This window comes from Ursus arctos, unplaced genomic scaffold (assembly GCF_023065955.2).
Source record: "Ursus arctos isolate Adak ecotype North America unplaced genomic scaffold, UrsArc2.0 scaffold_12, whole genome shotgun sequence".
NCBI lineage: Eukaryota > Metazoa > Chordata > Mammalia > Carnivora > Ursidae > Ursus > Ursus arctos.
This window is the reverse complement of record NW_026622786.1, coordinates 44780050-44793692: the sequence shown is the minus strand read 5'-3', so window position 1 is coordinate 44793692 and position 13643 is coordinate 44780050. Positions and strand designations below refer to the sequence as shown.

The 13643-nt window shown below is 40.7% G+C and overlaps 1 protein-coding gene across 1 annotated transcript in view; it reads right to left on the bottom strand.

The window, feature by feature from the left end:
* ERICH3 (glutamate rich 3) overlaps positions 1-13643 on the bottom strand; it is a 95303-nt gene that overhangs the window by 35912 nt on the left and 45748 nt on the right. Inside the window, exon 9 of the mRNA XM_044383573.3 lies at positions 5272-5452. Coding sequence (XP_044239508.2) covers positions 5272-5452 — 181 coding nt within the window. The remainder of the gene's footprint in view (positions 1-5271; positions 5453-13643) is intronic.

The following is a 13643-nucleotide window of genomic DNA, read 5'->3' as shown; positions in this document are numbered from 1 at the left end:
GAGCGGGCGCAGGAGGCGGACTTCTCGGGGCGCTGCCCTTCCACCGTGTGGCCATGTGGCTGGAGAGTGCACCCACCTGTTAGTCCATTCCTTCCTCTTTTGTTCAAACTTACTGAACAAGAATTGACACCCTCTGCTTTTCTTCCCTGGTTATTTCTTTTTTAAGCTTATATTTTAAAATTTAGTGATGCTTTCCAACCCTGACTTAATGGTTTCTGCATGGAATAATGGAAAGACTATAGACCAGAGGTCAGAAGATTTGGGTCCGTGTCCTAGTTCCTCACTAAGTTGAGTATCCCTTGGTAGGTCATTGGACGGTTGCATTTCAGAATTCTCATCTATTAAACGAGGATGGCCGCGGGAGGGGGCGAAGGAGTTGGGTGGAGGGAGCCATCCAGTCTCCCCACATCACTGAGTAGCCTTACACATGATATAATGTGCAGTGCTAGAAAGCAAGCTATACTATTTGTAAAACGTGGTTATTCATTGTTGACTGGCAGCGGCTCGCACTATTTTAGGCACTAGAGAGGAACTAAAGTACTGAAAAAAAAATCAAATATGGTCTTCTGACTCAAGAAGTTATAATTCAGCAGGAGAGACAAAAATAATCAGCCAGATTTCTGGAGCGAGGTCCCCAAATCCTCTCCCCTTAAAATTTTGTCTCCAAAAACGGACCAAAGATTTAAAAGAAACTGACAGCCGCTATTCATCAAAAATTACTGAACTTTTCGTAAGAACAGAGGGAATCTGAGGCATTCTTGCCTGGGGCTGCTCCCATCCCCCTCTCCCGACAGCAGTTCTTCCCGGGTTCTAACAGAGGAGGGCAGGCCATAAATAACCAGCAGCTTCCCTGTCAGTGGGGGTTGACTTCATCTGGAGCAAAAAACAAAAAGCCTTGGCCAGTGGCATTCCCTGTAATAAGTAGCAATCTTGGAGGCAAGCTAACATGGAAGGTCAGAGATTCTGCTAGCTGAGACTGTAGTTGTAATCAGGGCAAGCAGCAGGCTGATATACTAGCCAGAAACTTAACAGGGAGATACAGGCCACAAGGCCATTGCAGACACATTTGATAAGCTCTCCATGCGTCCCCCCGCTGACGCGAAGTGGCATGGATTGGAGTAGGCCCAACCTATTCACACATCCCCGGCCGATGGGGAGCTTGCACCCACGAACAAAGAAAACACAAGGAAGCCTGATGGAAAATAAAAGTTAAAGCATACTGAAAACTCCCTGAACTTTGGATGGACTCCTGAACCCGTTACAGTGGGTTGAATATTGCCTTCTAAAACTCCATGACTGCCCAGAACCTCAGAGTGTGACCTTATCTGGAAATAGGGTCTTTGCAGATACAAGCTATGAAGGATCAAGATGAAATCATCCTGGATTTGCTTTGTCAAACAAATTCAATGACTGACATCCTTATAAGAAGAGGACAGGACACACAGGCAAGAATGACAGGTGAGGACAGAGGACCCAGAGATGGGAATACTGGGCTACCAGTAGGGGAATGCCCAGGATTGCAGGAATCCCCAGAAGTTGGAAGAGGCAAGGGAAGATTCTCCTAGAGCTATTAGATGGAGGATGGCCCTGCTAATAATACCCGATTTCAGATGTCTGACCTTCAGAGCTGTGAGAGAATTGAATTTCTGTTGTTTTAAACCACCGGTTTTGGGGATTTGTTACATTAGCCCCAGGAAACACACCCATACACAGATCCGTGGCACAAGGTGGAGGCTGTACTTTATTCAAAGTCTTCTGACTCTGTACTGGTTCAAAGCCTTTGAGCACAGCCTCTGACAAATCACTAGATGATCAATAAACTGAAAGCACAGAGACAACCCAAGGAGACCAGCCTGAAAAAGAAAAAGATAAAATCTGAGCAGAGGCATTATACTGGCTGTCCACCGAGGAGAGGGGGCATGGATTTCACGGATTTCAGAGAAGTTACTAAACAGACAACAGCAAAAAGAGTGAGAACGATTAACCGTCAAGAGAGAAAAGTCAGAATCTAGAATCCGCAGTTGCTGTAATACATGATCGAAAATGTCCAGTTTTCAACAACAAAAAAAATCAAAAGACGTGTATGTAAGAAGCAGAAAAATGTGGCCCACACTCGGGGGGGGGGGGGAGCCATCAAATCCACTCCTAGGCATCTGCTCAAGAGAAATGACCAGATGTCTACACAAAAACTTGCATCACAGCATGATTTATAATGGTCCCAAATTAGAAACAGTGCAAGTGTACACTTAGCGGATGGAATACATTCAGGGGTATAAGAAGAGAGAGCGGCCATTGATAAATGCTGTGAATAGATGACTCTCAGAAACGTCAGGCTAAGTGAAAGAAGCAAGACACCAATGCTGCCTATTGTAAGGTCTCATTTCTACAAAATGTCCAGGAAATGTGTATCTGTAGTGACTGGCAGCGGGTCAGTGGCTGCCTGAGGCTGGCTACAAAGAGCAAGGATTCTTGGCCAACGGGCACAAGGGAACTTTTGAAGTGGTAGAGGGATTCTGAAACCGGTTTGTGCTAATGGCTGCACAACCCTATAAAATGCTTAAAACCCAGTGCATTGTACACTCACAATGGGTGAATTTTGTGGAATATAAGTTACACCTCAATAAGCTATTTTTAAAAACTAAAAACTCAATATAGGTAACGAGTAAAAGAAAAATGAAAACCAGTTACTCTAAGTCACGGTGTAATGAAATGCTTTGGTTTTCAGGGGAGACTAAGAGCCACAGGCCATGGAGAGGGGGACGAACACAGTCGAAGTCGGCTGAGAAAGCTTCATAGCCTCAATGTGAATCTTAAGAGATGGATAAAATTTGAATTTAAAATCCTATCTTGAATTTAAACTCCTTTGTCCTACTGCAGACAAAGGAACAGCGCTCCAAAAGACAAGATAGCAGCACGGGGGTGGGGAAACAGAGAAGCGGGAGTAAAGAGGAACGTACAAATCGGTACAAAGGATCAGGTTATGAAAACACAGGAAAATGGGGCAGAAAAGGGAGGGATTATAAGAGGGTCAGAAAAAAGAAAAGTTACTTTGCTCTTTGTATCCACATGAACCCAGGAGGACAAGGTTTGCCTTGTTGGAAAGGATGAACATGGTAAATGCCTGCGAAGAACTCTACTAACGTAGCAGAAATACTTGGTGACTTCATAGGTGTACCTAATAAGCAATCAATATGTGGCTTGATGTCTCAAATCAAACTGTAAGACATCACATCAATGAATTACTAAGGGAATAAAAGATGCACTTGCCACATTCCTAAATAATTAATTTTATTGTTATTTCTCATCCAAAAGCAAGACAAATTAACGAATGCCACATTTTTAATTAGTTTACCGCTCCAAGCAGAACGTTAAAAGCCCCTTTTTTTTTTTTAAACAGAACTCTTCTAAAAACCTATTCACATTTCACTGAATCATGCACAGCTTTGATTTGTAAAACGGGCAGATTCTTTTCAGCCCAGCTAAATTGCTAAGATTGCTGAACCACAAGTCAACTCTGAGCCACCCAACTTTTCAATTTTCAACAATTACTTTCCTGGCAATCAAAGGGCAAGCTGAGACAAAATTTTTGTGTGGACAGGATTCAATTATTTAAGTCCCCATTCCATCCTGTTACTCAAGTCTGTCCAATGACACAACAGAAGTCAGTCCCAGGATCAACAGGTACGCAAAACAACACTTAGCTAAGTAACACTCTCCCTTACTTTTTGGTTTTGTATTGTTACCACAGAGGATATGTGGTCTTCCTGAGAATCATTCAGCTAGCTAAGCCTTGTTCTTGTTTCATTCGTAGGTACCACGTTTTCCAGCAGGCAACAGACACATACATGCATTGTCTTGAAGAAAGCGTGATCCAAGACCCAGGAAAAGTTTCATTACGTTCATTCCAATTGTAGATGATAGCTAATTTCAGCAATTCTTCTAAATTAATACTTGAAAGTTGCACTTTCAAAAATGAAGTGTCTATGCCACTATCATTAGGGGTTTCATACCTCTCATAAGGGGTTTCATACCTCTCATATTATGGAAATGTAGGAAACCCTTTGCCACTAAGAATAGCTAACTGAGCAAGGGTCCTGCACCTACTCAGAGGTCCAGGATCTGCTCTTGACCAGGCCCCGAGCTGTGCGTGTAACCTTAAGAAGCCATTGTACCTCTGGACTTCTCTCATTTTCACCATCTACAAGATGCAAGGAATGAACTCTCAAATGCTATGACAAAGTGGCAAAGTAAGTTGCATTTCAGCCAGGTATATAAAATGGAGAAAAACAGTTTTTACCATTACTGAGCATTATTTTTTATAAATACGTTTTACAAATCTTTATAAAGTTAAAACTAACATTCAAATGTTTAATCTTTCTTATGTTGGAAAGTTTTAAATATCTAATCTGTCTAGTTTCTTTTTAAGTACCTGAAATTTTTAGAATTAACAGTCCCTATGTTTGAGTGATGAAGGAAATCAGAAAAGCCAGCCAAAAGTAACAATTCCATTCTTGCCCCCAACTCCTAGGACTCCCTAAACTTGTATCAAGATTGCCCAAATATAAATATTTCTTTTACTTAGTGAAAATGCAATTACTTTCTAAACAGAGTTTCTTAAGCAAGAAAATAACAAATATAATCCTATAACAACTTGTCCTTTTAATTGCTATTCCACACAACTAAATATTGATGAAAACCACTTCAGTACAATATGTGAAACTCTATATTGGATATAAAAATTATCTTCTGCTAAGAAACATGGATTTATGATCAAATGAAGGCAGAAATGTACTAAAATCCATCTAGCCAAATTCTGCACCAAGTTATTTAGGTGTGATTCACCCTGAAGTTTATTGGATTTGTGATTTTATCTCAACATTTTTCTAAAGAACAAATTGCCAATCTGGTATTTTCCCCTTAGAATAATGTATGTTATAATTCACTATGGCAGGCCAAATAGTTAACTTGTAATTTGGGGGACAGTTTATTCGTGCAACATTTTAGTGATCATATATCTCCGTCCCAAAATTAATCTGTTACCAGGTTAAATCACTCCAAATTCTTTCTTTCACAATCTGCAAGAGTAATTGTCGCTTCGGTTTCAATCACGGAGCAGTAAATCGAGATTTACTTTGAGGCAGCTGTTTTATAAGTCCCTGGATATGCATAATTTCATAGTGATTGAAGTCATTTTGATATGATATCAACAATAGTTTATCTATAGCATCAACTTTAAGCAATTAAAAAAAATACTTCACATTTTATGTGTACCTTTTTCAAGTAGTTTGCCTTTGTAGACACAAAGGTTTTCCCCACCACAATGCTGTTGATAAACTTTTATTTCATCCCGGAAGTCTGGGTGATCATGAGACAGGTGCACAGTTTTCCCCAAATAGATCATTGTAATAGCTGCATTACTATGCGGTGGTGTTTTATGAATCTTTCTTGAATCCTAAAATGAACAAAAGAAGGGGGCTTATTAATTAATTACCTTCTAATCAGGGAGAAATGATACTGTAATAGGAGGACTAGAAAAGGCTCTTCCCTAGCAATAAAACCTTGATAAAATGTCAGTCTTCCTAGGGTACAAAAAGTCAAGCCCGTTACCAAAGAAATCTCTCTAACAATTACATGCATTTTGGCTTTGTTTTTAATATAAATGCCAGGGATCTGGACAAAGTTTGTCACTTTTTATTTTACTTGTGTGTGTGTGTTTTACATACAACAAAAATATCAGTAACACGAAGAGGAAACTGCTCTTGGTTCTTTCAGCTGGTTCTCAGATAAAAATTCAAATCAAATTAATTAAATATTGGTGGCATAATTTTGTTCTAATTTGTTTTTGCAATTGAGTGCTTTATCTTTACACTTGAGCACTGACAATGTACCCTTCCCTGATCTTCGACTATGTGAGAGGGGGATGGCACAGGTTCGATTCCTTCTATGGTCCCTCTGAGGATTAGAGACATGTGTTATATGCCTAGGACTATCCATCTTTACAGGAAGGATTCAATCAATGAAAATCCAACATCATTAATATTATTTTTCATATCAAACAGTAAACCCAATAACAATAGCAACAACAACAACAAAAAACCTCTGTTCTATGGTGTTTACACATTTATTTATACAATAAACAACAAATTGATATGCCAGAGATGAAAAGAAATGTCCTCCGCCTGGCCTCCTCGTTTATACTCTGAAGTATTTTCATAATAGTGAATAAGCAAAGTGTTTATCTAACCTCTAAGAGGAAGACGAGGAAAGAAGCAGGAAAAGGAAGAAGAGGGGGCAGAGAAATAGTCATGGTTGGTTGAGAGACTTTCAAGAGAGCCTAGTAAGAATACTGTCAGCTCGAGAATTATACAGAGGCCAGGCAATACTTTTAATCTACTTCACTTTTCTAAAAATCAATTTTCAACTAAATGAAAAATGTGAAGAGACCAACTTTCAGTGAATTCAAAGCAATTATTTGCGTTTGATTTCATTGAATTATGGATGCCTTGGAAACATGCATTTTTTTAAATAACAAAGCTGCAACAAAAATTTCTGAAGGAACTACTAAAATATTTCCATCTCCAAACCCATTCCCTTCCACTTCAAAGGATTTTTTTTTCCTCCTTCAATTCCATTTCTCTGAAGCAAGAACCAGAGGAAGTAAATCTGATTAAATAACATTCTGCAAATGACAGTCTGAAAAGTGTAAACGGGGAAGGAAATCCAAGATTTAAAATTTAAGTAAATTGTCTTCCCTGTGGCAAACAGAGCTCCCAAACAGAGAGGTAATCAACAAAAATATTTCAGGGACACCAGTAGCCATGAAGGTAAGCCAGCAACCTGGATAATTCTCTGCAGATAAGAAACATCTCCGAGTCACACTTGAAAGCAAAGGGCTGATGGCAGGCCTGGCTCCAAGTTGCAAAATCATGCCAGGTTTGCTCTTCTTGGGCGGCTGTGACATGCAGCCCAGCGCACAATCACCAGCCTACGGCAAACCCAGCTCCCAGCTCCCGCTAAAACATGTGATGAGAGCACCTCCTTTTTGTTAAGCAGTACTTTCCAAAGTGGCACGGACTCAGAGGTAGCCCTGTGAGCTTCTGGGAGATAAGCTCTATGTAAATGCAAGGTAATAGTGAGATTAGGGTGGAGGAAAGGCCTGCTTCATATGTACAAACTGAGAAAGTAGACATTGAAATGGGTAAGAGTAAAATAAAGGAGATGACAGCTCTTCACCTTTTCATTTACTCTTAATCATTTTTTTTTTTTCTGCGCAAGTGTGTTCCTGACAGCAACATCTCTTTTCTCTTGGGTCTAGTTACTTCGTTCTTTTTAAAAATATTCCCCAATTATTGCCACCATGTAACCTTTTCTGGATTCTAACGGGAGGCCCGAGTGACAGCTCATGATTAAATGCATGCACTAGGAAATGAACAATTGTTTCTTTCAGTTGACTAAATTGCCTCTATACTTACCATCTTCCAAGGTTATAAGGACCCAGACTGATGAAACTTTAGCAAGGTTTCACGGCCCCTTTCTGCCGTCCTCAAGCAAGTTATCAAAACCTTCCATGGAAATTCAGTTCCATTTCAGGAACTGGAGCAGGGCCTCATGCCCGCACACGACTCTAAGGCTTATCTTTCTTACTTTCTGCACCACTTGCTTACGCCTTTCCTTCTCAGTTCTTTTCAGTTATCTCAGGCAAGCGCAATCTGAGCTGACAAATAAACAGCAGGCTCGTTTAGCGGCTAACCAATCAGCTATTACATATTTGTAATATTCAGTATTCAATTAATATTCTAAATTTTTTAAAAAAGATTTTTATTTATTTATTTGACAGAGATAGAGACAGCCAACGAGAGAGGGAACACAAGCAGGGGGAGTGGGAGAGGAAGAAGCAGGCTCACAGCAGAGGAGCCTGATGTGGGGCTCGATCCCATAACGCCGGGATCACGCCCTGAGCCGAAGGCAGACGCTTAACCACTGTGCCACCCAGGCGCCCCTAATATTCTAAATTTTCACCGGCATTTTTTTTCTGTGCTCAGGCCTGAGTCGGCGTGGGGGGTAGATTTAAGAGACTATAAGGGTGTCAAAGGGCTTATTCCTGCTGATAGCCTTGGGCAGTAATTCCTCTTCATCCACTTAGCCAAGACCTGATGAACTCTGGGCATCATGGAGTCTTACCTAGACCCCTGCAATAAATCTCTAGTTACTAAGGCAGCCACAGAATTTATCATCCAAACTGGGAGATGCAGTGAAAGAGGTATTATTAATAACTACACTAGAAAAAAAACCCTACAAATTTGAACTGTTCCAGGAAAGCTGGGATGCATAGTCACTCTACTACCTGGTCTCCCCATTTCCAGCCTGGTATCTCCCCAAATCTCCTTCCTCCTGCATATCAGAGTGAACTATTAACATTAAACAGATCATGTGACTTTCTTGCTTAAAGTCCTCCAACAATCCCCAATGACCGTGGGATAAGGTTCAACATTCCTCAAATAACAAAAAATGTCTTATGTTTTCAACTCCTCCTATCTCTCCACTCTTTGCGATTTCTTTCGATACATTTAAAGGTCCAGCAGCTGCACTAACTGGAGTGGCCCAAACACGACTCTCGTGTTTTTAGTCTCCGGACCCATAGAACTCTATTAAGTCACATGGCCTTGAAACTATTCCCTTGTATTCCTCTCACTCTCAGTACATAAGGACGTCTTACTGAGCTTTATGCCCCCGGTGTCTGGCCAGTGCTGACACCTAGCAAGGGCCTAATAAACATTGATCTGACTGGACATAGACATGGAACATTTAGGGATTCCACATTCTGTCCTTTGCTGAAAGACAAAACCTACAGTAAGTTGACCCCGCCCTACATCCGAAGCTTTCTGCATTTATAGGCCCTCAATAGGTACCACAACATGAAAACTGATTCACAGTGTCCTGTTAAGCAACACCTTTGACAAAGACTGATTAAAAGCTTGTATCAGGAGCAGCAGGCAGTCCCCGTGTTGACTCTGCTTCAGGCCTCAGGGGGAGAAAATTCCGAAATGAGCCAGAGGAAGAGCGCTCCGGTGTTGGCATCCTAAGGCTTCAGGAAGCAGCTGGTTGTAATAGAGACTTCTCAGTAGATTGATTTGGTTCCTCTCTTTCTCTTCTTTTTCCTGCTGGTTTTTCCTTGTTCTCTGCTCCTCCCTCCTTTGCTTTTCCTATGCTTCCTCTCGTCACTCTCCTCTTGCCCATTTTTCTTACCACCGTGTAACCTGTGTCTCGTGCTTACTCCTGGCATGTCCCCCAATGCCTCCCTCCCCCTGGAGGTATTGGAGCTCCAGGTTTTGAGGATGCTGAGTGGACACATGAGCCTTCCCTTCCTCATCTCCCTCAGCAGAATAAATTCAATAAGTCTGCTAAGAGGTAGAAATTATCCAGCTGCATTTTGCTTTTGGTAAGGTCTGAAAAGCTGCCGAGGTCTGCCCTTAAACTCCGCCTGCTGCAGACCCCCTAGAAGCATCTTTGGTTCTTTCTCTCTTCTATTGTTTAATTCTGCAACACCAGCTGCTAAGATATTTTGATTGCTGAATTGACATTTAAACCATTTTTAAAGTCCTTTCTAGTAACGTAGTTACCAAACTGCAATGTTAATTTCAAGCAAAAACATTGTTGAAAGGAAAGTGCCTGAAATAAATCAAGCCTATAAGAGCGATGTTGAATTACCCTGTATTAAAATCATGCTGATGCTTTCCTTTTTCATTCTCAAATCCGAGTCTACTGGTGAGGAAAACCAAGAGTGAAAAATATCAAGATAATACATTGACTAAAATGGAAATTAAAAAAAAATATTTTAAAAATAAAGTCATACAAAAGAAATGTGCAATCTCTTTAGCAAAACTAACATTTGTTAGGCTCTTTTTGTGCTTGAAGAAAAGGGATCTATGTCTGAAAGGCATAATTTATTTCCATAATATTTACATGAACTAAGTAGTATAATTAAGAGTTTAATTTGTTTGTATGAATAATAAAATAATACCTGTTTATGAACACAGTACTAATAAACACTTTGACGAAATGTAAGTAAAATCAAATGCCTGCCCTCAACAAGCTTCATAATCTGAGAGTAGAAGTAACAACTAATAAAAGTACATGAGTATTGATACTAAGCAGAACAGAGTAAGGGGCATTAGTAAGAAAATCCTTTTGAAGAGAGGAAGAGAAGGGATCCTATTACAATGTACAGAAATCACTATAGAGCATAAGGCCTTTGACAGACGCTGGGCAAGGTGGGTTTGATAACATCCTTCTATCTCAGGCGCTCACAGGCAGTTCATAGAGAAAGAACATCTCCGCACTGAGGAAACACCCGACCGATTGTGATTAATATCTTCAAAGATTTGAGAGAAACAGGCTTATAGATAAATTCCATATACTTTGGGTTTGAGGATGACGAATGCAGGCTCCAAGTGTCTGCTGAGTCTGTATACTTAGTCTGTCACTAACTAGTTATGTGACCTTGGCCAAATTATTTAATCTCACTTGGCTCAGTTTCCTCATCTTTATTTTTATTTTTATTTTTATTTTTTTTAAAGATTTTATTTATTTATTTGACAGAGAGAGACAGCCAGCGAGAGAGGGAACACAGCAGGGGGAGTGGGAGAGGAAGAAGCAGGCTCATAGCAGAGGAGCCTGATGTGGGACTCGATCCCGGTACACCAGGATCACGCCCTGAGCCGAAGGCAGACGCTTTAACGACTGCGCTACCCAGGCGCCCCAGTTTCCTCATCTTTAATATGAAGAAATTATTTATCTCTTTCTTGAGTTTATTGTGTTATTGAGTTAATGTATGTAACACACTGAGCAAAACTCCCAGCACGTGCTGAAGGTCCACTAAATAGAAGGTAGAATCATTGTTGTCAACATTGAATATAAACATTTTATTATATTAAAAGCCAGCAAAGGTAATTGAATAAGAAAAAAATATATAGATGATTTAAAAGTGAGTGAATGTCCTGCTGAAAGTAATAATAGAAAAAAGCACAGATCAGAGGGGGAAATGGTGGATCAACCAGCTGAGGGTCCAGGGAGTAGTTCAGTTTGGTCTGGATGGGAGTGGAAAGTTGGAAAGGACTCAAAATCTGAAAGCCCTTGAACACCAATGTCTAAGCACATCTTTGTATTCTGATATTTTGACACCTGGGGCCTCACTGACCCTGGGGACACTACCCCTCCCAAGAATAACTAATTCCTAGAGACGGTAAATGAACTTGCCTAGGAGAGTGCTTTTCATGGACAAACTAACCAAACGGGAGCTCACATCCACCCTCGCCCTACCTTGGCTATCTGGCTATTAAACTCGGGGCCAATGTTCCTCTGCCCCGAGCACCCCTCGACCAGGCAGCAGACAAGTCAGGGACAGCCTCCACACCCCAAAACCCGCCAAAATTACTCATACTGTTCAGTCCTAAGCCTGCTTACCCTGTCTTTCCTGTTCCTTCTCTCAGAAACCACAACAAAGGCTCTTGCCCATGTTTGCCTCCCGTCCCCCCAGTCTCCTGGCCAACCCTGGTGCTGCCTTGTGTGGCCCCATGTGACAACGTGTGGTGGATGATTTTATCTACCAACTTAGCTGGGCCAAAAAGCCCAGATGCAGTCAAACATAATTCTGGATGGAACCCTGCCTAATATACATGGCATGTTCCTCCTTTGGGGAATTTTAAGTGACAAACTGTCTTTTCCATGGTAATCCTCTCTCGATCTATAGGTCTCAACATACCTGAATAATAATAAAAGCTACATTTGAAAAGATCCAGGCAGAAGATTATACCTGCTTTCATTAGGAAAGGAGCTGGAGAAGGTCTTAAGCAGGGGAGGAACATGTTGGGAGCTCTTCTCTCAAGCTTCATTTAATTTCATTACATAGAATCTGTCAATCCTGAGATGCACTTTGCTTGCTCTTGTCCCCCTTCCTGCCTTTGACCCTCTGCTCCCTGATTCTATCTGCTAACTTCCTACTTCATCTTTCAAAGCCCATTTCAAATGCCATCTTCTCTCTGAAGCACTCTTCAATCTCCTCAAAGCTAGCGTTTCCTTCCTCTGCGTTCTCATTGTGCTTTATTTATACCACTATGATTGTATTCACCACAACGGGTCATGCTTAATTGTCGATATTTTGGTCTCCCTGGCTAAACTCCAATCCTTCTGAGAATAAGGATTTGGCTTTACTCATCTTGGTAACCTCAGTACCTAGAACAGTGCTTGTCATAATCAATAAAAGCTAAATTGAGCTATTTGTTGATTTAAAGACAGAACGTAAGCCCATAGATGACTGAGCCAGCCCTGTGAAGACTTAGGTAGCAAGCCCCTGACCCGGGGATATAGCACTGAGAATGGAAAAGGATTATCAGACACATGAGCCATTGTCCAGGTGCTAGTGTTGTGCAGTCTGAGCCAGCAACCACTTACCCCATTTGGCTGTGGGGCATTTGAAAGGGGGCTCATTTGAATGAGATGTGCCATAAATATAAAATGCTTACTGAATTTCAAAGACGTAGTATGAAAAAAATTGCACGATACTCATTAAAACACTGATTACATGTTGAAATGATAGTATGTTGAATATACTTGATTAAACAAAGTACGTTAATAAAATTACTTTCACATGTTTCTTTTTTACATTTTTTAGTGTAGTTATTGGAAAAGTAAAGTTGCATATGTGGCTTGTATTATACATCTATTGGACATCTCTATCTGGAAGACTTAGCAATTAACTTAGTGTGATGCAGACAGAAGGAAAACTAGATTTTGAGCCTAGATTTTGAGATTTTGGGGGGGAAAGGTCATGCTTTATAAGATACAAGGCAATTGAACGGAGAAGCTGGCTTAACCATGTCAAATCTGAGGGGCAGGAGAACCTCCCAGTCAGGCACCAGTAATTGCACAGGGCTCGTGGGAGGTCTAAGAGGTGGGGAGGGGGCCTGGACCAGATATAGAGAAAGCCCAGACTAGTTCATGCCTGGAGAAGCTCAATTACACAAAACACATAAAAAATAAAAACCAACTTTGTTTTGTTTTGTTTTGGTTTAACTAAATAACCATAATGATTAAGTAAGTTCTTACTTGAAAGCATATATTTTCACATTAATAAATACTATTTATGGGACCATTGCCATTTTAATAGGCTGCTGTATAGAGTAGGTGACCAGCAATATGGTGTGAGGACATAAATATCTGAGATGTGGAGGTAAACCTCAAAGCAAAATCGAAGTAGTCTCATGGATTCTGTAAAAGCAGCATAAAAGCTCTGCTCATCTTAGAACAAAAGGAAACAAGGCAGCGTGCACAGCAGCAGCTTGCGGGGCTGTAAGATCTACCACACCTTGTCGTTTGGCTCCATGAATCATCCCCTAGAGCATAGAACACAGAAGACGGGGACTGTGTTCTACACATTCCTAGAGGAACAGGTGGTAGGTCACCAGCAAGCCATATCTTTCTGCCTTTCCCCTCTTTTTTTTCCTTTTAAGAGTATTTGGAGGATGCTCTGAGGATGGTAGTCATAAAATGAGTGAATTTAATGTGTAAATTACATGCTACATAAATACATTTAAGGGCTAAAACTTAAATTCAAAGATATTAAAAGGCCGAAAATAAAAAGAATA